Consider the following 22,675-nt stretch of genomic DNA (forward strand, 5'->3'; position numbering starts at 1 on the left):
CAACCTTGTAGATCCTTTCAATACACAACTAAGTCCAAAATACTCATTTTATGGATGGTTACAGGAAGCAATAACACAGCCAGGAGAATGCCTTTTAGTATTTAACATATGAGCATATTCATGTTTCTCTGTAAGGCCAATCTGGATGAGCAGCAGACCTCTTCCCACATGTTTGCCAGAGCCTTGATGACCTGCATCTGCCAGTCAGCTATCATTTGTGAGTTGTTTTCTTCACATTCTCCTTTTATATCTAAATAAGAGTGGCCAAAGGTCTCGATGTAAATTCAAGTTGAATAACACAGCTTTTTGTTTTCTTTGAGTGTGTTTATTGAGCTGTAAGAATCATCAATAGCAACAAACATCGAGTTTGGGTGTGTTTATTGAGCTGTAAGAATCATCAATAGCAACAAACATCGAGTGTTCATCATAGGGATGTCCCGATCCAATATTTGGATCGGATCGGCTGCCGATATTTGCCAAAAATTGCGTATCGGCAAGGCATGGGAAAATGCCGATCCAGATCCAGTTTAAAAAAAAAACTCCGGTCCGTGTTTTCCAACGCACAGATTTAAATAATACATTCCACTTTTCTGCTGCTCCGTAATTTCCGTTCCGCATTTTCCAGCACACCTTCAACACATCCACAATTCTCACGCAGTTGCTTTTAGCTGCTGGCATTACACGACAGGCTCTTCTCACTCTTTCCTGTGTCTCCCTCTCACAGACAGCGAGCGCACCTTCTTACACACGTCACGTCATACGTCACATACTGTCACGACACACGTCACATACGTATACGTCCTCCCCGAGCAGAGAGCGAGGTAGCGGCATGGCTAACGTTAGCTGTGATGCTAGCGCAGCCACTAAGGTGCGCGCCTGCTCAAGCGTCCTCTGCGCACGGCAAATCTATGCCACGCACAAAATCAAATAAAAAAATAAGCGCATAACAATTTTCGACACACGGACACGACAGAGACAACAGTTTTCGTCATCATTGTTCAAATATTGTGACGTCTGTCGAGACGCTTATCTCCATTCGGTGCCACACGTCCAGACTCCACACCATCAAAATGCCGAGGCAGGCAAAAATGTCCAGATCAACACCGTATGAAAAAATTAGTGATTTTTTTAGTTGTGATTTCCTTCTCTGCATGAAAGTTTAAAAGTAGCATATATTAATGCAGTATGAAGAAGAATGTTTTAATGTAGACATGCAAGCCTTGAAAGAACATTTTGAAAATCAATACTACATTTCCTGCAAATAGGTGGATTTCTACCCTACCGTATTTTCCGCACTATAAGGCGCACCGGATTATTAGCCGCACCTTCTATGAATTACATATTTCATAATTTTGTCCACCAATAAGCCGCCCCGGACTATAAGCCGCGCCTACGCTGCGCTAAAGTGAATGTCAAAAAAACGCTGCGCTAAAGTGAATGTCAAAAAAACAGTCAGATAGTTCAGTCAAACTTTAATAATATATTGAAAACCAGCGTTCTAACAACTCTGTCCCAAAATGTACGCAAATGTGCAATCACAAACATAGTAAAATTCAAAATGGTGTAGAGCAATAGTAACATAATGTTGCTCGAACGTTAATGTCACAACACACAAAATAAACATAGCGCTCACCTTCTGAAGTTATTCTTCATTCGTAAATCCTTCGAATTCTTCGTCTTCGGTGTCCGAATTGAAAAGTTGCGCAAGCGTGGTATCCAAAATGGCCGGTTCCGTCTCGTAGAAGTCATCGGGAGTCAGTGTCGCTGTTGTTCTGTGAATCCTGCCTTCCGGAAAGCTCGGACCACAGTTGTGACCGAAATATCTGCCCAAGCATTTACGATCCACTGGCAAATGTTGGCGTATGTCGTCCGAGGCTGTCTGCCCGTCTTAGTGAAGGTGTGTTCGCCTTCGGAGCTGTGTGAAAAAAGCCACCCGGCCTCTTCGCGTAAACTTCCCTTAACCACTCGCTCATCTTTTCTTCATCCATCCATCCCTTCGAGTTAGCTTTTATGATGACGCCGGCTGGAAAGGTCTCTTTTGGCAAGGTCTTCCTTTTGAATATCACCATGAGTGGAAGTTAGCATGGCAAGCTAGAACCACAGTGAAGGATGACTTCTCATTCCCTGTGGAGCGAATATTCACCGTACGTGCTCCCGTTCCACAGTGCGGTTCAGTTGCTGTGAAATACGGTAGTAATCCGTGTGCGGATGGAGAGATTGCGTCTTTTTATGAACCGGATCGCTTAGTAGGAGCCATTTTGTGGTCTTTACAGATGTAAACAGGAAATGAAACGTACGGTGATATCCGCGCGTTTTTTCTTCTTCTTCCGGGGGCGGGTGAAGCGCTTCCTGTTCTATGGGGGCGGGTGCTTTCCTTGGCGGTTGCTTGCGTAGAAGAAGAAGCGCTTCCTGTTCTACCGGGAAAAAAGATGGCGGCTGTTTACCGAAGTTGCGAGATCGAAACTTTATGAAAATTAATCGTAATAAAGCGCACCGGGTTATAAGGCGCACTGTTAGCTTTTGAGAAAATTTGTGGTTTTTAGGTGCGCCTTATAGTGCGGAAAATACGGTATATTTTAACTTTAGATTTATTCTCATATCAAACTATTTTGGCTGTCTTTTTGACACTTACATCCGGCGCCCCCCCTCCACACCCTGGATTATAAATAATGTAAATAATTCAATGTGATTATCTTGTGTGATGACTGTATTATGATGATAGTATATATCTGTATCATGAATCAATTTAAGTGGACCCCGATTTAAACAAGTTGAAAAACTTATTCGGGTGTTACCATTTAGTGGTCAATTGTACGGAATATGTAGTCCACTGTGCAACCTACTAATAAAAGTCTCAATCAATCAATCAAAACACACAGAATCATCATACTGCTGTGATTATATGAATCAAGTGTTCATTCAAGGTTAAGGCAAAATATCGAGATATATATTGTGTATCGCAATATGGCCTTAAAATATCACAATATTTAAAAAAAGGCCATATCGCCCAGCCCTAGTTCAATGATGACATTTCTGTTTGTCATGTATAATTTTGTCTATTTTGTGTTTATCCTTGAATAAACAGGTCAGTTTCTTGTTACCAACCATTGTGTATTATTCAAACTCCCCTAATTCAGCTGGCTAGTTGTTCAAGAGTACTAAAACCCTTTTCAACATGATTCTGACAACTAAGTACGCTAAATAACTTTAAACTTTAATACATGCTCGGATAGGCCAGTATCGGTCAGTATCGGTATCGGATCGGAAATGCAAAAACAATATCGGTATCGGATCGGAAGTGCAAAAACCTGGATCGGGACATCCCTAGTTCATCATGACAACAAAGATCAGCAATCAGGGATGAAACCAAGCAATAGCTAAACCACATCTAAACCAAGGTTATAAATGGCAAACATTTACATTTATCTTAAACACCATAAATAAATGGGAGGTTATGTTTCCAAGCACAGTACACAAACGTCATCAAATGTACCTTTTTGTATTTACACATGGCGGCAGATTTCGGTAATTGCTGTGAGTTGAGGGGGAAGAAAAGTGGCTAATGATGAGAAAGGTAAAGGAAAAAAGTTCAAATTCACCGTCAATCTGTGGCATCATCAGAAGAATGTGAGGTAAACAAGTACATTCCAAAACCCCAAAATTAATTGCAAAAGTAATGAAGGCGCAGTGATATTGTCAGGTGCCATCTTGCGTCTCGGACACATTAAAATCTGAAAGGAGACTCCTCTTTTTCCTCATGAAAAACGGCATATTGTGTTTAAAATCACAGTAACAACAAGTGAGGTGTGACAATTTGTTGAAGTTATTGACAAACGTAATTTTAAAAAATTCAGTCAGTGATGTGATTGTTGCCGTTTTTCCGGACAGAAATGAACGTGTTCGTGTGACCAGCGACTGCCGAGCAACAAGAAGGGAATTGTTCTAAATGTAGACGAAAAATCATAATATGACCCTTTTGAATAATTAATATTTGGAAGTTTGTCCATCAATTCTGTAATGTCTATGTCCTAATCGTGATGGTTCTTAAGTATCAATGATTTCCCCCACTCCTATTAGTAGCTGACAATGCTGCTTAATGTAAAGTTGTCTGTTGCAACCACCTGGAAAACCAATCCTAGATAAAGCAATCATTTTTTCTTCCAAACTGGACAGGTTGATAACCTGGTGCATTTAATTTGAAATACATCGGTATAGATACGTCTTAAACAGTAACAAACTGGCAAACCCTGAAGAGACGGTCAGAAAGCAGTTTGAAGATGGTGTGTAAAACAATCTATGGAAAATTTGGACCTAAGAACCACCAGTACATCAATCAATCAATGTTTACTTATATAGCCCTAAATCACTAGTGTTTCAAAGGGCTGCACAAGCCACAACGACATCCTCGGCTAAGATCCCACATCAGGGCAAGAAAAAACTCAACCCAATGGGATAACAATGAGAAACCTTGGAGGGGACCGCAGATGTGTAGTTTACCATGAGGTCAGGATCGAGGTTAAGTCTTTTGAGCAGAGGATGAATAACCGCTTTTTTGAATGCTAGGGGAACAGTGCCAGAGGAAAGTGATACGTTTATAATATTTAGCACTGATGGTCCTATGATTACAAACGGTTCCTTGATAAGTTTCCCAGGAAGTGGGTCAAGTAAACATGTTGTTTGTTTTATCCCATTTATACGCCTTAGTAGTTCCTCTAATGTTATTTCATCAAAAAGACAGAGACTATTTTGGAGGGCAATATCCGTCGTATATATATCCGTATCTGTGTTAATAAAACCCAGTTGTAGCTGAGACGCGTTGTCTTTAATCTCCTTTCTAATGAGTTCAATTTTCTTATTAAATAAATTCATAAAGTCATCTGCCGAGTGGGTGGAGCTACTGGAAGGAGTCCCTTGTTGGGTTAGCGATGCTACTGTACTGAACAAATATTTAGGATTGTTTTTGTTGAGGCGGATGAGATTTGAGTTGTATTTCGCTTTAGCTAAGGTAAGCATGCGTTTATAAATTATTAAACTATCACTCCATGCTTGAAGGAAAACCTCAAGTTTAGTCGCGCGCCATTTGCGTTCCAGCTTTCTACATGAATTTAAGAGTTCTAGTTTCAGTACCATGGGGTACGCCTTTTAGGGGCCCGTTTTAGCTTTAGCGGTGCTATACTATCAATGGTTTGGCGCAGGGCGTCGTTAAAGTTGTTAGTGAGGTTATCAACAGAGCCCACATAATATGGGAATGGTGCCATTACCGAAGGCAGTAGGCCAGCAAGAGTTATCGTTGTGGCAGCATTAATGTTGCGGCTGCTAAAGCAGTTGTTATTATTAGCTTGTTGTCAATGAGTCAGAACTTCGAATTTTATAAGGTAATGATCGGACATTACTTTAGTATACGGGAGTATCATAACTTTGGAGGTGGTGACAACCCTGACAAGCACTAGATCTATCGTATTTCCGTTGCGATGCGTGGGTTCATTTATTATTTGTGTAAGACCACAGCTGTCAATTATAGTCTGGAGCACCACGCACGGAGGGTCTGATGGAGTATTCATATGGATATTAAAGTCCCCCATTATAATTATATTGTCGGCGTGCGTCACTAGATCAGCAACGAACTCTGAGAATTCACTGATAAAGTCCGAATCGGGCCCAAGGGGGCGGTAGATAACAGCCAGGTAGAGAGGTAGCGGTGCGACAGACCTCATAGTAAGCACCTCAAATGATTTATATTTATTACTTATGTTAGGGGTAAGGTTAAGGTTTTCATTGTATATTAGTGCCCCCTCCCCCTTTTAAGGGGACGGGCAATATGCGCATTCGTATAGTTAGGAGGAGATACCTCGTTCAGCGCAAAAAATGTGTCTGGTTTGAGCCAGGTTTCGCTGAGACCAATGACGTTGAGATTGGTGTTTCTAATGACCTCATTAACTAATGACGTTTTGGGAAACAATGATTATGTTTAAAAAGCCCATATTATATAGGTAGTGGGCTGTTTTGAGGAATTTTTGTTAAAGTTATGCGTAGTAGTAATATTAATAATGTTGCGTTTATTTTGCGTAGTGAGCTTTAAGTAATTTCGACCATATCTAGGAATTGTTATGACGGGAATCTTCAGATTGTTTGCTTTGTGCCGCGATACATTGAACGCATCATAATTTGCCACCTCTGTAGAATGCATGTCCACCTCTGGCACAGTCACTGCAGAAAAAACAATGTGAGTTGTGTATTATTCTAGGAGAAATCCTATGTGTGCAGTAGAGATGCGCGAATAGGCAATTATTTCATCCGCAACCGCATCACAAAAGTCGTCATCCACCCGCCATCCACCCGAACTAACATTTCATCAAATCCACACCCGCCCGCCACCCGCCCGTTGTTATATATCTAATATAGACGATGCAAGGCATTAGTGAGGTTAGAAAGCTTTTGCCTGTTAAAGAAAGGAGACTGATCCAATGGAGCAGAGACATTCAATGCGTGCCACGCATTACTATCTCTTGGCCACGCATTAGTGGCTAAGAGATATTAATGCGTGATAATATTATTTATCATTATTATAGTATTATTGTCATTTCCATTAAGAAAGTGTTGACTATTGTTGCCAATGCCCTCTGATCAGGAGTGCGTTCCTCACACTTTGTGTGCGCAGTTGCAGCAAGCAGAACGATGCTTTTAAGAAGTTAAAAAAATGTTTTAGAAAGACTAGGCCTATATTTTCGTTAGGTAAAAAAAATGTTCTGAATTTATTTCAATGAATATTAACTTGTTAACGTTATAATGCGAGGGCAGGGTGCACAGTGAAACAGTGAACAATTTCGCGACAAAGATTAACCTTTATTGATTGATCTGCAGCCATGACAAAATATCAGACAATCTCCATTGTCAACGACAGGCAGGAAAATAAAGATAAACACATAGCCTATGTTGTAGGCATAGGCATAGGCTCATACGTTTTTAAGTTGGAATAAAAAAATAAATAAAAAATGTGCCTCATAAGCCTTAGGCTTAACTGACTCCTCACCCGGACTAACAGACTCTGTAATTGCCTGTGACCGGGCTTGCTGTCGTGTAGTTAGTCAAGTGTGACTCAAACAATAATCTATGTTCCTAGTCAGGATGATGGTGCCTTCCTGGTTAGGGTGAAGGCCGTCCCTCATCAGCAGGCCCGGTTTGCCCCAGAAAGAGGGCCAATTATCAATAAACGTTAGTCCCTGTTGTCTACAAAAACTAGCCAGCCACTTGTTAAGTGAGACTAATCTGCTATACCTCTCATCATTGCCTCTCGCAGGCAGGGCGCCAGAGACAAGTACTCGATGCCTGGACATCTTTCTAGCGAGATTACAAGTCCTAGCTATGTTTCTCTTTGTAATCTCTGACTGTCTCATCCTAGTGTCATTGGAGCCAACGTGTACAACTATGTTCGCATAGCTAGTGGTGCGATTAGCCTGTTGTATGTGTTTACTAGGCCTGTTGCGAGTTAGCTCCCTAAGATTAGCTTCAATGTCAGGTGCTTTGGCTCCGGGAATACACTTAATTATGGCTGGTTTGCTAAGCTTTATGTTTCGTTACATGTTATGTAGACCAGTGGTCCCCAACCACCGGGCCGAGGCCCGGTACTGATCCGTGGATCGATTGGTACCGGGCCGCACAAGAAATAAAAAATAAAAATACTTTTTATTTTTCTTATTTTTTATTAAATCAACATAAAAAACACAAGATACACTAACAATTAGTGCACCAACCCAAAAAACCTCCCTCCCTCATTCGCACAAAAGGGTTGTTTCTTTCTGTTATATAATGTAGGAACCAGAAATATTAATATCGTTGGGGACCACTGATGTAGACCACAATGAAGTGTTTTAAATGTAAAAAAACAATCTTATGACCCCTTTAATTTAAACTATTGAATATTGACAGCAATTTAGCAGTATCTCCCAAGATATTGTTTTTTTTTTTTTTTGAGATGCCTGAATTTGCAGATCATCCCAAAAATTGCAATGGAAAGTGCAGTTTTTTTTTTTTAGATCCATCCATCCATCCATTTTCTACCGCTTATTCCCTTTTTTAGATGTTTGTTGCAATAACATTATGTTTGTTGTATTAACATTACAGGAGAAAGTGAAAATTACAATAAATTATAGTGATTTGCACTCTGTGATCATAAAAGGGAAATTTGCTGAAGAAAAATACATTAATGAATACATTTAAATAAAAAGACATGGTAAGCAAAAATCTGTAAATACCGGTAGGCTTTATTCAGCCACAACAAAGTGCATGTGACCTCTGCAAGGAAAAGACTAAAAATATCTCATTTACTGTACATGAGGGAAAAAAAACCTAACAAGTAATTTATCATAGAGACGAGTAAACAATACAAATGATTACTATAGAAATTACTTTTGTATACCAACTGTACACTGACCACTCTAAAGTATATCAAAGCTTCATTTCTAGTGTTCTCCCTTAGAAAAATATGTACTTTAGTAAAATGGTTGAGGAGTATACTCACTTTTGTGAGCTACTGTATATCTACATAAGCCTGTTAAAGTTAATAAAGTGTACATTTAGGCATAGTGTATTTACATATCTTGAACAACAGTCTGCTCCATCTGCTGACATGTTTATTAATCACACGTGGCTAATTCACACGCAGTCATGCATAATTTGTCCGCTGTCTGCTGTTGTCTACAAGTTGCATATATTCTTGTGCACATTCGTGCAAGTTTTATATCGAAAGTCATATAAATGAATGAAATATACGTGTAATATATTAAATATATGTGTAATGTAATTAAATAAGCATCTAAATGAATTTGATATTGAAATCAGTACACTTAACTTTAGTTCTTTCATTATTATTTCTTGCAAGTGTGTGCTATCTCAGAGTGATCTGTGATCAGGTTTACATTTATATTAATTTCATACCAAATTGAAGAGGTAAGTTTGCCAAACATGCAAGAATACAGTTAAACCTGCGGTAAAGCCATAGTTTCAATCAATCAATCAATGTTTACTTATATAGCCCTAAATCACGAGTGTCTCAAAGAGCTGCACAAGCCACAACGACATCAGATCCCACATCAGGGCACTAAAAAACTCAACCCAATGGGATAACAATGAGAAACCTTGGAGGGGACCGCAGATCCCCCCCACCCCCCCAACCCCGTGGGCGACCGGTGCAATGGACCTCGAGTGGTTCTAGCATAATATTGTGAGAGTCAAGTCCATAGTGGATCTAACATAATAATGAGAGTCCAGTCCATAGTGGGGCCAGCAGGAGATCATCCCAAGCGGAGACAGGTCAGAAGCGCAAAGACGTCCCCAGTTTCAAGGGTAATTGTCAATACGCTGTTATATGGATGGATTGATGCGCGTGCACACACACACACACAAAGACACACATTACATTGCTTTTTTTCGCCACACAGCAGAGCGTTGATTGTGACGTAACAATCCTTTGTACAAAAATGAACACTTCAGTTTGCATTCATTAAAAGCAAGTTATAACAGACTGAACAACAACACATAACTTCAACTACTTCAACTTTAGCAACACCCCCCACATCAGACCCTGCAGGCATTGCAATAGGAGGTATAAACGATAAAACATTGAATATTAAGAAGGTGTAAACGTTCAACACATCCCTTTTTTTAATCCTTAAAGTTTTGTAATCAATAAGAAATATCCAGCAGCTAAATTGTGCCAAACATCAGGAAATGTGGAGTGTTTTGCATCTCACCCATCATGCACTGTAATGGATTTATACATGTGTAATTTTAAATTATATTTAGTGCTTGAACATGTTTTATAATGTCCACAAAGGTTAATAGGCAGGAGGTGTGTTATGTGTTTACTTTATTTGTTGGTTATAGTTGATTTATACCATTAGAGGGAAAAGTTGTTTGGATGGGATCATTTAAATGATTTAGTCACTGCCAAACTCATGGTCATCAACATCAATTACCGTATTTTTCGGAGTATAAGTCGCACCGGAGTATAAGTCGCACCTGCCGAAAATGCATAATAAAAAAGGAAAAAAACATATATAAGTCGCATTGGAGCCCGGCCAAACTATTAAAAAAACTGCGACTTATAGTCCGAAAAATACGGTATGTCATTGAAGGATCTCTCAGACTGTATTCTCAGGGGACCAAATTTAGGCAAAAACACAGCGGTCCAACCTTGTTAAAAGTTGTGATGTCTCGCGGGCCGCGCTAAAGAGAGCCCTAGTTTCGACACCCATGGTGTAAAAGTAAGAGGTCTTCCTTCACTCGTTATTTTCACGGTTTTATGCGTTTACATGTATAAAATAGCAAGTAAAATCGCATTCGCAATTTTGGAGTGAAAATGGCAACGTTTTTTTTTCTGCAGCCCTATGTCAAAGTACGACTAAACGTTAAACGAAAAATGGGTGAAACAAAGAATATATTGTGAACTTTTTCTAACAGTACTGTTGTTTTTTCATCAAAAGGTGAGAATCCATACAAAGTGAATGAAAAGGTGATCCATGAGAGAGCCGAGTTGCTACGGAAATTCCTCAAGGATGAACAGAAGGAGTTGCAGGCTCTCTATGCCTTACAGGCCCTCATGGTGCACATGGAGCAACCAGCCAGTGAGTAACCAAATACCATCGACAACAGTTTGATTACAAAGGCGTCACCTTTCTTGTTACGTCACCAGATCTGCATCGAATGTTCTTCGACGCGCTTTACGATGAGGACGTAATCAAAGAAGATGCCTTCGACAAGTGGGAGTCGAGCAAGGACCCCGCCGAGCAGCAGGGCAAGGGCGTGGCCATCAAGTCCGTCACCGCCTTCTTCAATTGGCTCCGCCAGGACGACGAATCCGACAACGTTTAGGTCATTGGACTGGTGGAATTTTAGCGAGCATCCTTGGGGAGAGAGGACGTAACATGGACGATTCAGCCTGAATCAGCAAAACCCTTCTGCATAAAAAGGAAAAAAAGCAATAAAAAAATTCTTCAACTGGGAGAGATTGTATTATGGATTGATGCCATTTCTTTTTTTTTTTTTCTCCTTTTTTCCCTTTTGCGATTGAATGTGCTAATTCTAAGAATACGGCAGCATTAAAAGAAAAATTATGAGGAGAGGACGCCATTTTTCTCAGTATTTGTTTTGATAGTTTAACTAAGGCTTTCTCTTACCTGAGCAAACAGTACTGACAAATGTGCTAGAAGCGCTTCACAAATATATCTATTTTTGATGACTTCATCCTTTTATCGTGACGCCTTGCCTTTGGTGTGTGATTACACGTGGACGCTTTGCTTTTTTATTTTCCCGTACTGGATGATTGGAGTGTGTTTTATACAAGACAAGAGGAAAAACAACTACACAGGATTGTGTCTAATGGATAAATTCTGGACTCCTGAGGATTAAACTTAAGAGGAGAACAACTTTGAACTTTGACCATTTTGCTGCTGGGGGGGCGATGGCGCTTTTTTCACGCCCCCTTCCACCTACTTAACCTACGCTGTGTGTCGCTTGTTTGCTGCAGCACACAACCTGAGCAGCAGGGGAACATTGCTGCACCGCTACATAGCTTGTTGGACCTTTAGATGGATACTCTTATTGAAACTTGAAAGCGCTATGAAGTTGAAAATCCACCTTATCAAAAGAACACTTTAAAAGAAGAAAAAAGTTTAACAGTACAAAATCCTATGGCCTTTTTTTTTTTTTTTTTTTTTTTTTTCTCATCCATAAATTGAAATGCATTTCAGGAGAATTATGTACATATAGTTTTTGTTTGGTTATTTTTTCCTTCTCTTCTGGGCGTTAACCCCTTGTATTTATATTTCTCTCCTCAGCTGGCAGAAGGTGCTCGTAATTATCAAACCCAATTAATTGATTACAATTTAGTCAAAATGTGTAAATAAATATTTGCTTTACTTTATTAAAGAATATATTTAATTAAAGAACATTATGCCTCTTTTCACATCCAAAACTGGAAGAAATAATAAAGACAGTTGGAAATCGAAACCTCCTATGATTGCTTTTGTTGCCATTTGTTACTTGATATTTTTAATGATGTAAATATTGTGATTTTTAATTTATTTTGTTGATTATGATTGAAATAGAGAATCTATAGTATATAGCAATTTAGATTTTAAGGCAAACAAATATATTTTATATCCAATTATGTGTGAACAGTTGCAGTATACTGTATGAATACAATATCAACAAAATAAGACAAAACAAAACAATACTATTCCTTTTTATTGCATACAATTGAGCAAAATATAGTTAATATTGCAAACAGCTATTTCAAACCGTTGGTTTTTTTGCCTACAAACTAAGTAATATAACATAATGAACAACAAAACGCATTTGTGGACGACAACAGAAAACAACTGAAAAATAGTATTGATCTGATACTGCCCTTTGGTATCAATATTTGGATTGACAATAGTTAAAGAGGTAACTTTTATTTTTGGGACTGACCGGCCTGCCCAAGTATATTGATTGTCATCATTTGTAATAATGACCATATTATCATACGATTTGAATGACTCCCATAATTGTCATATTTCCAATTAGAAGGTGGGCCTGCAGCTTTGCACTTACCAGCTGCAGTCAATCATGATCATTACCAAAGTTAATAAGGCCTTGGCCTTGACGAGTTTAGACATTCTAAAATCTTCAGCTGATTATAAGGTGAAAGTACAATCAAGGTGGGGCCCCAAAACGTCACATAAAAAACTACTTTTTCAATCAATCAATCAATCAAAGTTTATTTATACAGCCCTAATTTAAAAGAGTGTCTCAAAGGGCTGCACAAGCCACAGACATCCTCGGCTCAGATCCCAAGAAAAAACTCAACCCATGATGGTGTGTGTTCAAGCACCCAAGGGACTACAGAAATGGACCTTGGTCAAAACAACACAAGCGAGGACACTGCTCAGCGAAAATGTAGAAAGTGTGACCTTGGTGTCAATATTATGAGAGAGAACTGTGAAAAAAACCAAAAATATGTAATATCTACAAATTCTCAACATGCAATATCACATATATCCACTAGAGAGTGGTGTTGCACTTGTAGTCTCAACAGTTGCAACAAACTAATCATGGGCAAACCCATCAGTATCATAAAAATCTATTCAAAAGTAATTATTTTACAAATGTATATAATACAAATACAAAAAAAAATACAATTAACACATTAAATACAAATATGATGATTTTACTTTGTATCTATTCATAAACGTGGTACTCTCATTGCTAATTCTGTTCATTTGCATCTGATTAATAACGCCCCCCCCCCCCAAAAAAAATTAAATAAAAATTGGATTATGCGGCTGCTAGACTTTTGACAAGAACAAGAAAGTTTGATCATATTACGCCTATACTGGCTCACCTGCACTGGCTTCCCGTGCACTTAAGAAGTGACTTTAAGGTTTTACTACTTACGTATAAAATACTACACGGTCTAGCTCCGTCCTATCTTGTCGATTGCATTGTACCATATGTCCCGGCAAGAAATCTGCGTTCAAAGAACTCCGGCTTATTAGTGATTCCCAGAGCCCAAAAAAAGTCTGCGGGCTATAGAGCGTTTTCTATTCGGGCTCCAGTACTATGGAATGCCCTCCCGGTAACAATTAGAGATGCTACCTCAGTAGAAGCATTTAAGTCCCATCTTAAAACTCATTTGTATACTCTAGCCTTTAAATAGCCCCCCTGTTAGACCAGTTGATCTGCCGTTTCTTTTCTTTTCTCCTCTGCTCCCCTTTTCCTTGAGGGGGGGGGGGCACAGGTCCGGTGGCCATGGATGAAGTGCTGGCTGTCCAGAGTCGGGACCCGGGGTGGACCGCTCGCCTGTGCATCGGCTGGGAACATCTCTACGCTGCTGACCCGTCTCCGCTCGGGATGGTGTCCTGCTGGCCCCACTATGGACTGGACTCTTACTATTATGTTGGATCCACTATGGACTGGACTCTCACAATATTATGTCAGACCCACTCGACATCCATTGCTTTCGGTCTCCCCTAGAGGGGGGGGGTTACCCACATATGCGGTCCTCTCCAAGGTTTCTCATAGTCATTCACATCGACGTCCCACTGGGGTGAGTTTTTCCTTGCCCGTATGTGGGCTTTGTACCGAGGATGTCGTTGTGGCTTGTGCAGCCCTTTGAGACACTTGTGATTTAGGGCTATATAAATAAACATTGATTGATTGATTGATTGATTATATTAATATGTTGTATGTCCAGACTTAAAATACATTGGCGTCGTGTACATACAATATATTAGCGTGGAGATTGCAATGGGGTGCGCCATTTCTCCAATTTTGTTTAAGATAATTCTCATCGGAGCAAGACAAATGGTTGGAGGAATAAAACGACCATCTGGTCAGAGGTTACCCCCATTGAGGAGTTACATGTACGACATCACCAGCCTCCTCCAGACAGCAGCATGCACATCTTGGCTGCTGAGAAGGATGGACGAGATGATGGTATGGGCCAGAATGAAGATCCATCCATCCATCCATTTACTACCGCTTGTACACGAGTGTCATGAGGGGGTGCTGGAGCCTATCTCAGCTGCATTCGGGCGGAAGGCGGTGTACACCCTGGATAATCAACAATAACAATCAACAATCAACTTATTCCCAGGTGCATGTCTTTGGAGGTGGGAGGAAGCCGGGTAATGATATATATATATATAGATATGTGTTCTAGAACGTCTGGTATCCTTTTTGGGAAGGGGGGCTACTGTCAGGCTTGCCCCTGACAGTTTGGTTGTGTTTTAGTTTTTCCTCTGTGTATAGTATTTCCTGTCAGCGCTCTTGTTTTGGTTCTGTTTCCTGTTTCTCCCTGAGTGCTGTGTCCCCTCAGCTGTGGCTGATTGGCACCTGGCCACACCTGGTGTCAATCAGCCAGCTGCTATTTATACCTGCCCTACCCTCCAGTCACTGCTGGATTATTGATTGTCGTTCCTACCTGTCGTGTCGTTGTTTGCTGTATGCTGTCGTTGCTAGCTGTGTATTCCCTGGATCCTGACTCCTGTTCCTGCTTCCTGGTTTTTGGTTCGTGTTTTCCTTTTCTTATTTTTGAACATTAAAACCATGTTTTCGTGTACCAAGCCTGCTGCCATTTCTGCATCTTGGGGTTCGTCAACAACACACCTTGACATGTATGTATATGTGTGTGTATATATATATATATATATATATATACAGTGAAATGTTTTTCTTCTTCTATTTTTTAATTTTTATTTTTTAGCCCATTTCAAAAATGACAGTAAAACAAAAAAAAGAGCAAAATGGGGGACAGGGGTTGACAAAATTTGTTATTACTTAATTGTGTCAACATTTCAACTTTTGTCAACCCCTGTCCCCCATTTTGCTCTTTTTTTGTTTTACTGTCATTTTTGAAATGGGCTAAAAAAAAAAAAAATAGAAGAAGAAAAACATTTCACTGTGTATATATATATATATATGTATATATGTATGTGTGGGAAAAAAAATCACAAGACTATTTCATCTCTACAGGCCTGTTTCATGAGGGGGGGTTCCCTCAATCATCAGGAGATTTTAATGGGAGCATTCACATACCATGGTTTATATAGGGCACAGAGTGGGTGGGTACAGGCTGGCGTAGGGGCGTGGTGATTGGCTCATGTGTTACCTAGGAGGTGTTTCCGTCTGTGGCGGCATGCTGTTACAATTTCGCTGCGCTTGTTGAGGGATGACAGGTCTGGACGGTAAATAATAAACAGTTTCTCTTTCAAGCATAGGTTGCATCTTTTATTACCACTATTGTAAGGTGTGCTGGATGCAAGAATTTGCCATGTTATTGAATATTCAACATTATTGTCTTTGAGGTCCCAAATGTGTTTGCTGAGTTCTGTGGTATTCCGCAGGTTTTGGTTCCTGAAAGAAGCCTTGTGATTGTTCCATCTGGTTTTGAATTCTCCCTCGGTTAATCCTACATATGTGTCGGATGTGTTAATGTCCTTGCGTGTTACCTTAGATTGGTAGACAACTGATGTTTGTAAGCACCCCCCGTTGAGAGGGCAATCAGGTTTCTTTCGACAGTTACAGCCTTTGTTGGTTTTGGAGTCGCTCTGTCCGGTGGCAGACGGCTCATTTGCAATTGTTTTGTTGTGGTTTGAGATGATTTGTCGTATATTGTTCATACAGCTGTAGCTCAATTTAATGTTGTTCTTGTTGAATACTTTTCTTAGGGTGTTGTCTTTGGGAAAGTGTTTGTCAATCAGATTGAGGAATTTGTGTCCAATGTTAGTTGAGACGTTTTTGCTGTATGAGGGGTTGTACCAGATGATGTCGTTTCGTTTTCTGTTCTTTTTTGGCTGGTTTCCTGGCGTGGGTTCATAGGTGAGGGTGAAATTGTATCCGCTTTCATCAAGGGCTTTTTGGTACGGGGGGGTTGCTTGGTCAAATTCAGCTTTGCTAGATGACAGCATCGATAGCCTTTTATTAATTCCGTTAGGTATTCTTTTCGTGGTGGTGGGTGGGTGGATGCTGTCATGGTGCACGTATTGGAGTGTTGTGTTGGGTTTCGTGAATGGTTGGTAGCTGTTATTTCTCAGGTTGAAAGTGACGTCAAGGAAGTTGACGGTTTGCTTGTTGGCTTCAATCGTGATCCGTAGGCCGTTCTCTTTGAAAATTTGGCATATGCGCTTCTTGGTATTCTCGCTGCTCCTTGGCGAGGCGCGACACACTGCCAGTCCGTCATCACGGTAAATACCAAGGTTCAGATTGAGGCTAGCGAGCTGGGAGAGGAGGAAACTCCCAACGAGTTCACACGTTTCTGCTCCGTCAAAACTTCCCATAGTGACGTCAAATGTTGCATTGTTCTTTTTTTGCCATGGTGTACTGTTGTGGATGAGAATGGAGTTTTTTGCGTGGATGATGATGTTTCTTTCGTTGCCTGTGATTGAGTCGTAGTCTGAGGCGAAGTCTAGTGCTTGAGTCAGTAGGTCTTGCGTGATGGAAGGGTAAAATTCTTCGATATCAAAGGAGATAAAGTTGTGCTGTTGTTTGTCTTGGATGTTGTTGAACCATTTGATTACTGCTGCTGTATTTCTCCATTGGTTGAGTGGTGTTTTGTCCTTGATTTTTGTGTTGACTCTGTCCAGGATTATTTTGCTGATTTTTCCTATTTCAGATTTAGTTGGGTTTATTAGTCGGCATGTTGGGTTATTTGCGAAGTTGGGTTTGTGGTCCTTCAATGTGATGAAGGCTTCCTTGTTGGCTGTGGCGTCCACCCTGTCCTCAATGTCCAGTTCAGCCGCGATCCTTTTATTTTCCAGGTGGATGTTCTGTAAGGTATTGGGTTGTGCTTTTTTGTATGATTTGGTGATGCTTCTGTCCAGTAAGGTGTGATGTTCTGGTATGTCCATTCTGTAGAAGTTTGTGGTTTTATCGGCAGCTATGATGAGGTTGTTTACTTTCTTGATGCGTTCCTTGTCATTTTTCAGCTTGGTGAGTGGGTTGCGGATTGGCTTGAATTTGACTGATTGTATCATTTTGAGCATGTCGTTCTCAAAATCCTTTAGTTCCTCAACTGTGGGTGGGTTCTTGGTAGATTTGAATCCGTAAGTTTTCTTTTGCGTTCCTTTTGTTTCAGGGTGCAGGAAAAAATGTGCTTTCCACCGCATCCTTCTTAGGAAGTGTTCCGTCTTTTCTATGAGCCTTAGCTTGTAGTCATTCTGCGCGGGTATGGGAATGTTCTTCGTGGAGTAGTCGATGTTGAATTTTTCCATTTCTGATCGTCGTACAGTGCTCAACAAATGTCAATTTGGAGCGCAACCACCCACCCACCACCACGAAAAGAATACCTACCGGAATTAATAAAAGGCTATCGATGCTGTCATCTAGCAAAGCTGAATTTGACCAAGCAACCCCCCCGTACCAAAAAGCCCTTGATGAAAGCGGATACAATTTCACCCTCACCTATGAACCCACGCCAGGAAACCAGCCAAAAAAGAACAGAAAACGAAACGACATCATCTGGTACAACCCCCCCATACAGCAAAAACGTCTCAACTAACATTGGACACAAATTCCTCAATCTGATTGACAAACACTTTCCCAAAGACAACACCCTAAGAAAAGTATTCAACAAGAACAACATTAAATTGAGCTACAGCTGTATGAACAATATACGACAAATCATCTCAAACCACAACAAAACAATTGCAAATGAGCCGTCGGCCCCCGGACAGAGCGACTCCAAAACCAACAAAGGCTGTAACTGTCGAAAGAAACCTGATTGCCCTCTCAACGGGGGGTGCTTACAAACATCAGTTGTCTACCAATCTAAGGTAACACGCAAGGACATTAACACATCCGACACATATGTAGGATTAACCGAGGGAGAATTCAAAACCAGATGGAACAATCACAAGGCTTCTTTCAGGAACCAAAACCTGCGGAATACCACAGAACTCAGCAAACACATTTGGGACCTCAAAGACAATAATGTTGAATATTCAATAACATGGCAAATTCTTGCATCCAGCACACCTTACAATAGTGGTAATAAAAGATGCAACCTATGCTTGAAAGAGAAACTGTTTATTATTTACCGTCCAGACCTGTCATCCCTCAACAAGCGCAGCGAAATAGTAACAGCATGCCGCCACAGACGGAAACACCTCCTAGGTAACACATGAGCCAATCACCACGCCCCCACGCCAGCCTGTACCCACCCACTCTGTGCCCTATATAAACCATGGTATGTGAATGCTCCCATTAAAATCTCCTGATGATTGAGGGAACCCCCCCTCATGAAACAGGCCTGTAGAGATGAAATAGTCTTGTGATTTTTTTTCCCCACACATACATATATTGCGCTCTACTACGGTATCGAGCACTATTTTTTGGATAACCTTATTAAGACATATATATGTATATATATATATATATGTATATACAGTGAAATGTTTTTCTTCTTCTTTTTAAAAAAAAAAAAAGAAGAAAAACATTTCACATGTGTGTGTGTGTGTGTGTGCGTGTATGTGTATATATATTATATATATATATATATATATATATGTATACATTTATATGTATATCCATCCATCCATTTCCTATCGCTTATTCCCTTTGGGGTCGCAGGGGTGCTGGAGCCTATCTCAGCTACAATCGGTGTATATATATATATATATATATATATATATATATATATATATATATTTGTATAGTGTATATATATATGTATAGTGTACACAGTATGTACTACTCGTATTATTCACTTAAATGCAAAAAGAGAAATTCAAGCAGCGTGATGGAGTTTGTAATCCACTCTGCATTTCCACAAGTCTCTGATCAGCAGGGGCCTGCTCACGTTTGAAAGGCTCATCAGCGATTCCATCGGGAACGCCAAGCCACCAAATTAGTGCTGATAAATGTTCTATTATCTGCGTGACACGTTGTACTCGCTGAATAAGAAATGAGGCATCAATAAAGCTCTGCAACGACACCCACGCAGACATTTTGGTCAAGCGTGACAAATATTCATATATTGCTTGCGCATTCATTATAAAATGTCAGCCTTTTTAAAAGTAATCTACTTTAAATATCGCTTGTACACACGTAATAAAGTCATATGTCTATTTCACTGTTTAATTTACGCTGTGTAGGTGTACCTTATTTTGTGGCCAGTGATAGTCAGCTTTTGTACTAATGGACTTTCTCACACTTACATCATCATAAGCCCTGATGTGTTATCAGTTGACCGATACACACATAAGCGTATCATTACCCAAGTATCATAAATACTAAATACATACACTGTCCTTTTAATGCTGCATTCAAATTTTAGCGCCAGTTCTTGCCACTTAAGAAAAAAAAAGTATCTCTACGGTTGTATCTACAGTATACTGGCGCTGTGTCGATACCAAAATCGTTCAATGATCATGAAAAATATAAAGTATAACGTATCAGTATTGGTGATACACTTTGTATCGGATCAATGTCAAAATTTACAGTACTCATTCAAGGTGTATATCTTTTAATTATCTTGAAAAATCTTAGCTCTATAGCAGTTTCATTATCGGCGATACAAAGTATTAGGCCACTCAATATCAGATCGATACCAAAATTTACATGAGTAATTCTAGTAGTATTTTATTAGGATTATGATCGTGATCAATAAATTCAAAGCAAAATGACAAAAGCAGTCAGCGCTGAAACATTTAAAATAAAATCACATTGGTACCAATAATGGCCCTTTATTTACTTGTTTACAGATCAAAAGCAAAATTTGCTTATGTTTCAGTTGCCCTGTATTTACTTCGTTTCAGATCAATACTTAAATCTGAAGTAATTTTTCTAGTCGTATTTTTCAACTAAGGGCAAATTCCCAAAATCGTTCAATGATCTTGAAAATTTTCAAGCAAAATGTATTGTTACACACGTAAACATATCTATATCTAAGTATATGTATGTATATATATATATATATTAGATATGTATCGGCCTGCCGATATTATCGGCTGATAAATGCGTTAAAATGTAATATCGGAAATTATCGGTATCGTTTTTTTTTTATCGGTATTGTTTTTTGTTTTTTAATTGTTTTTGTTTTTTTATTAAATCAACATAAAAAACACAAGATACACTTACAATTAGTGCACCAACCCAAAAAACCTCCCTCCCCCATTTACACTCATTCACACTCATTCACACAAAAGGGATGTTTCTTTCTGTTATTAATATTCTGGTTCCTACATTATATATCAATATATATCAATACAGTCTGCAAGGGATACAGTCCGTAAGCACACATGATTGTGCGTGCTGCTGGTCCACTAATAGTACTAACCTTTAAGTTAATTTTACTCATTTTCATTAATTACTAGTTTCTATGTAACTGTTTTTATGTTGTTTTACTTTCTTTTTTATTCAAGAAAATGTTTTTAATTTATTTATCTTATTTTATTTTATTATTTTTATTAAAAAGTACCTTATCTTCACCATATCTGGTTGTCCAAATTAGGCATAATAATGTGTTAATTCCACAACTGTATATATCGATTGATATCGGTATCGGTTGATATTGGTATCGGTAATTAAAGAGTTGGACAATATCGGAATATCGGATATCGGCAAAAAGCCATTATCGGACATCCTTAATATATATATATATATATATATATATATATATATATATATATATATATATATATATATATATATATATATATATATATATATATATATATATATATATATATATAATGTGTGTGTGTGTATGTATATATATATATATATACAGTACAGGCCAAAAGTTTGGACACACCTTCTCATTTCAATGTGTTTTCTTTATTTTCATGACTATTTACATTGTAGATTGTCACTGAAGGCATCAAAACTATGACACCTGTGAAGTGAAAACCATTTCAGGCGACTACCTCTTGAAGCTCATCGAGAGAATGCCAAGAGTGTGCAAAACAGTAATCAGAGCAAAGGGTGGCTATTTTGAAGAAACTAGAATACAAAACATGTTTTCATGAATTTCACCCTTTTTTTTGTTAAGTATATAACTCCACATGTGTTCATTCATAGTTTTGATGCCTTCAGTGACCATCTACCAGTACAATATAAATAGTCATGAAAATAAAGAAAACACATTGAATGAGAAGGTGTATCCAAACTTCTGGCCTGCATTGTGTGTATATATATATATATATATATATATATATATATATATATATATATACAACAGCATTAAATTGAGCAGTGCTAGCCAATGAGTTTAAAGCACTAGGCCAGGGGTCTGCAACACAAAATGTTGAAGTAGCCATATTGGATCAAAATTATACATATACATATACATATATACACACACATACTGTATGTAGATAGATAGATAGATAGATAATAATAGAATAATATTAAATTAAAATGTTATTGCTGCAGTTTTTTTCAATCTTAATCAACAAATAAATGGCAAAATAAAATAAAAAAATAATTTGATGATCTTGTGAAATGTATGTTATTGTACAGTATCAGTATCGACAATATAAACAAAAAAATCTGTCTGGAGCTGCAAAAAGTTAAAAGCCTTATAATAGTGTTATAATGAAGGCAACACATGATAAAAGTGTCTATGTTAGCCTACTATCAAAATGACTATGTTTCGCAGGCTGACACAAATCTTCGTTGACAGAAATGTTGAAATTTAATATTTATTTTACACATTTTTACAACATTGGAAAACATTGGTAAAACAGAGGCTTCTCAGAGGGTGAGATAACTCCTTGGATTTACTGGCTTAGAATGGCTATAGGTATATACATATACAGGTAAAAGCCAGTAAATTAGAATATTTTGAAAAACTTGATTTATTTCAGTAATTGCATTCAAAAGGTGTAACTTGTACATTATATTTATTCATTGCACACAGACTGATGCATTCAAATGTTTATTTCATTTAATTTTGATGATTTGAAGTGGCAACAAATGAAAATCCAAAATTCCGTGTGTCACAAAATTAGAATATTACTTAAGGCTAATACAAAAAAGGGATTTTTAGAAATGTTGGCCAACTGAAAAGTATGAAAATGAAAAATATGAGCATGTACAATACTCAATACTTGGTTGGAGCTCCTTTTGCCTCAATTACTGCGTTAATGCGGCGTGGCATGGAGTCGATGAGTTTCTGGCACTGCTCAGGTGTTAT

At 38.8% G+C, this 22,675-nt stretch overlaps 2 protein-coding genes across 8 annotated transcripts in view; both read left to right on the forward strand.

Moving 5' to 3' along the window:
* The window catches only part of LOC133572602 (eukaryotic translation initiation factor 4 gamma 1-like), a 99,242-nt gene extending 87,524 nt beyond the window's left edge, over positions 1-11,718 (forward strand). For all 5 annotated transcript variants that reach the window (XM_061925420.2, XM_061925421.2, XM_061925423.2 and 2 more), the window contains 3 exons: positions 136-217; positions 10,482-10,622; positions 10,691-11,718. In XM_061925420.2, coding sequence (XP_061781404.2) covers positions 136-217; positions 10,482-10,622; positions 10,691-10,869 — 402 coding nt within the window. In that variant the 3' untranslated portion in view covers positions 10,870-11,718. The remainder of the gene's footprint in view (positions 1-135; positions 218-10,481; positions 10,623-10,690) is intronic.
* A 3,225-nt stretch (positions 11,719-14,943) lies between these two features.
* The window catches only part of alp3 (alkaline phosphatase 3), a 78,232-nt gene continuing 70,500 nt past the window's right edge, over positions 14,944-22,675 (forward strand). The window contains exon 1 of one of the 3 annotated variants that reach the window (XM_072911956.1): positions 14,944-15,048. Coding sequence is in view for 2 of the 3 variants with exons in the window: in XM_072911955.1 (XP_072768056.1) it covers positions 14,985-15,048 (64 nt within the window). In the remaining variant the exon portion in view is untranslated. The remainder of the gene's footprint in view (positions 15,049-22,675) is intronic. The other 2 variants (XM_072911955.1, XM_072911957.1) reach the window with 2 other exon arrangements.

Source organism: Nerophis lumbriciformis, linkage group LG30, assembly GCF_033978685.3.
Source record: "Nerophis lumbriciformis linkage group LG30, RoL_Nlum_v2.1, whole genome shotgun sequence".
Lineage (NCBI taxonomy): Eukaryota > Metazoa > Chordata > Actinopteri > Syngnathiformes > Syngnathidae > Nerophis > Nerophis lumbriciformis.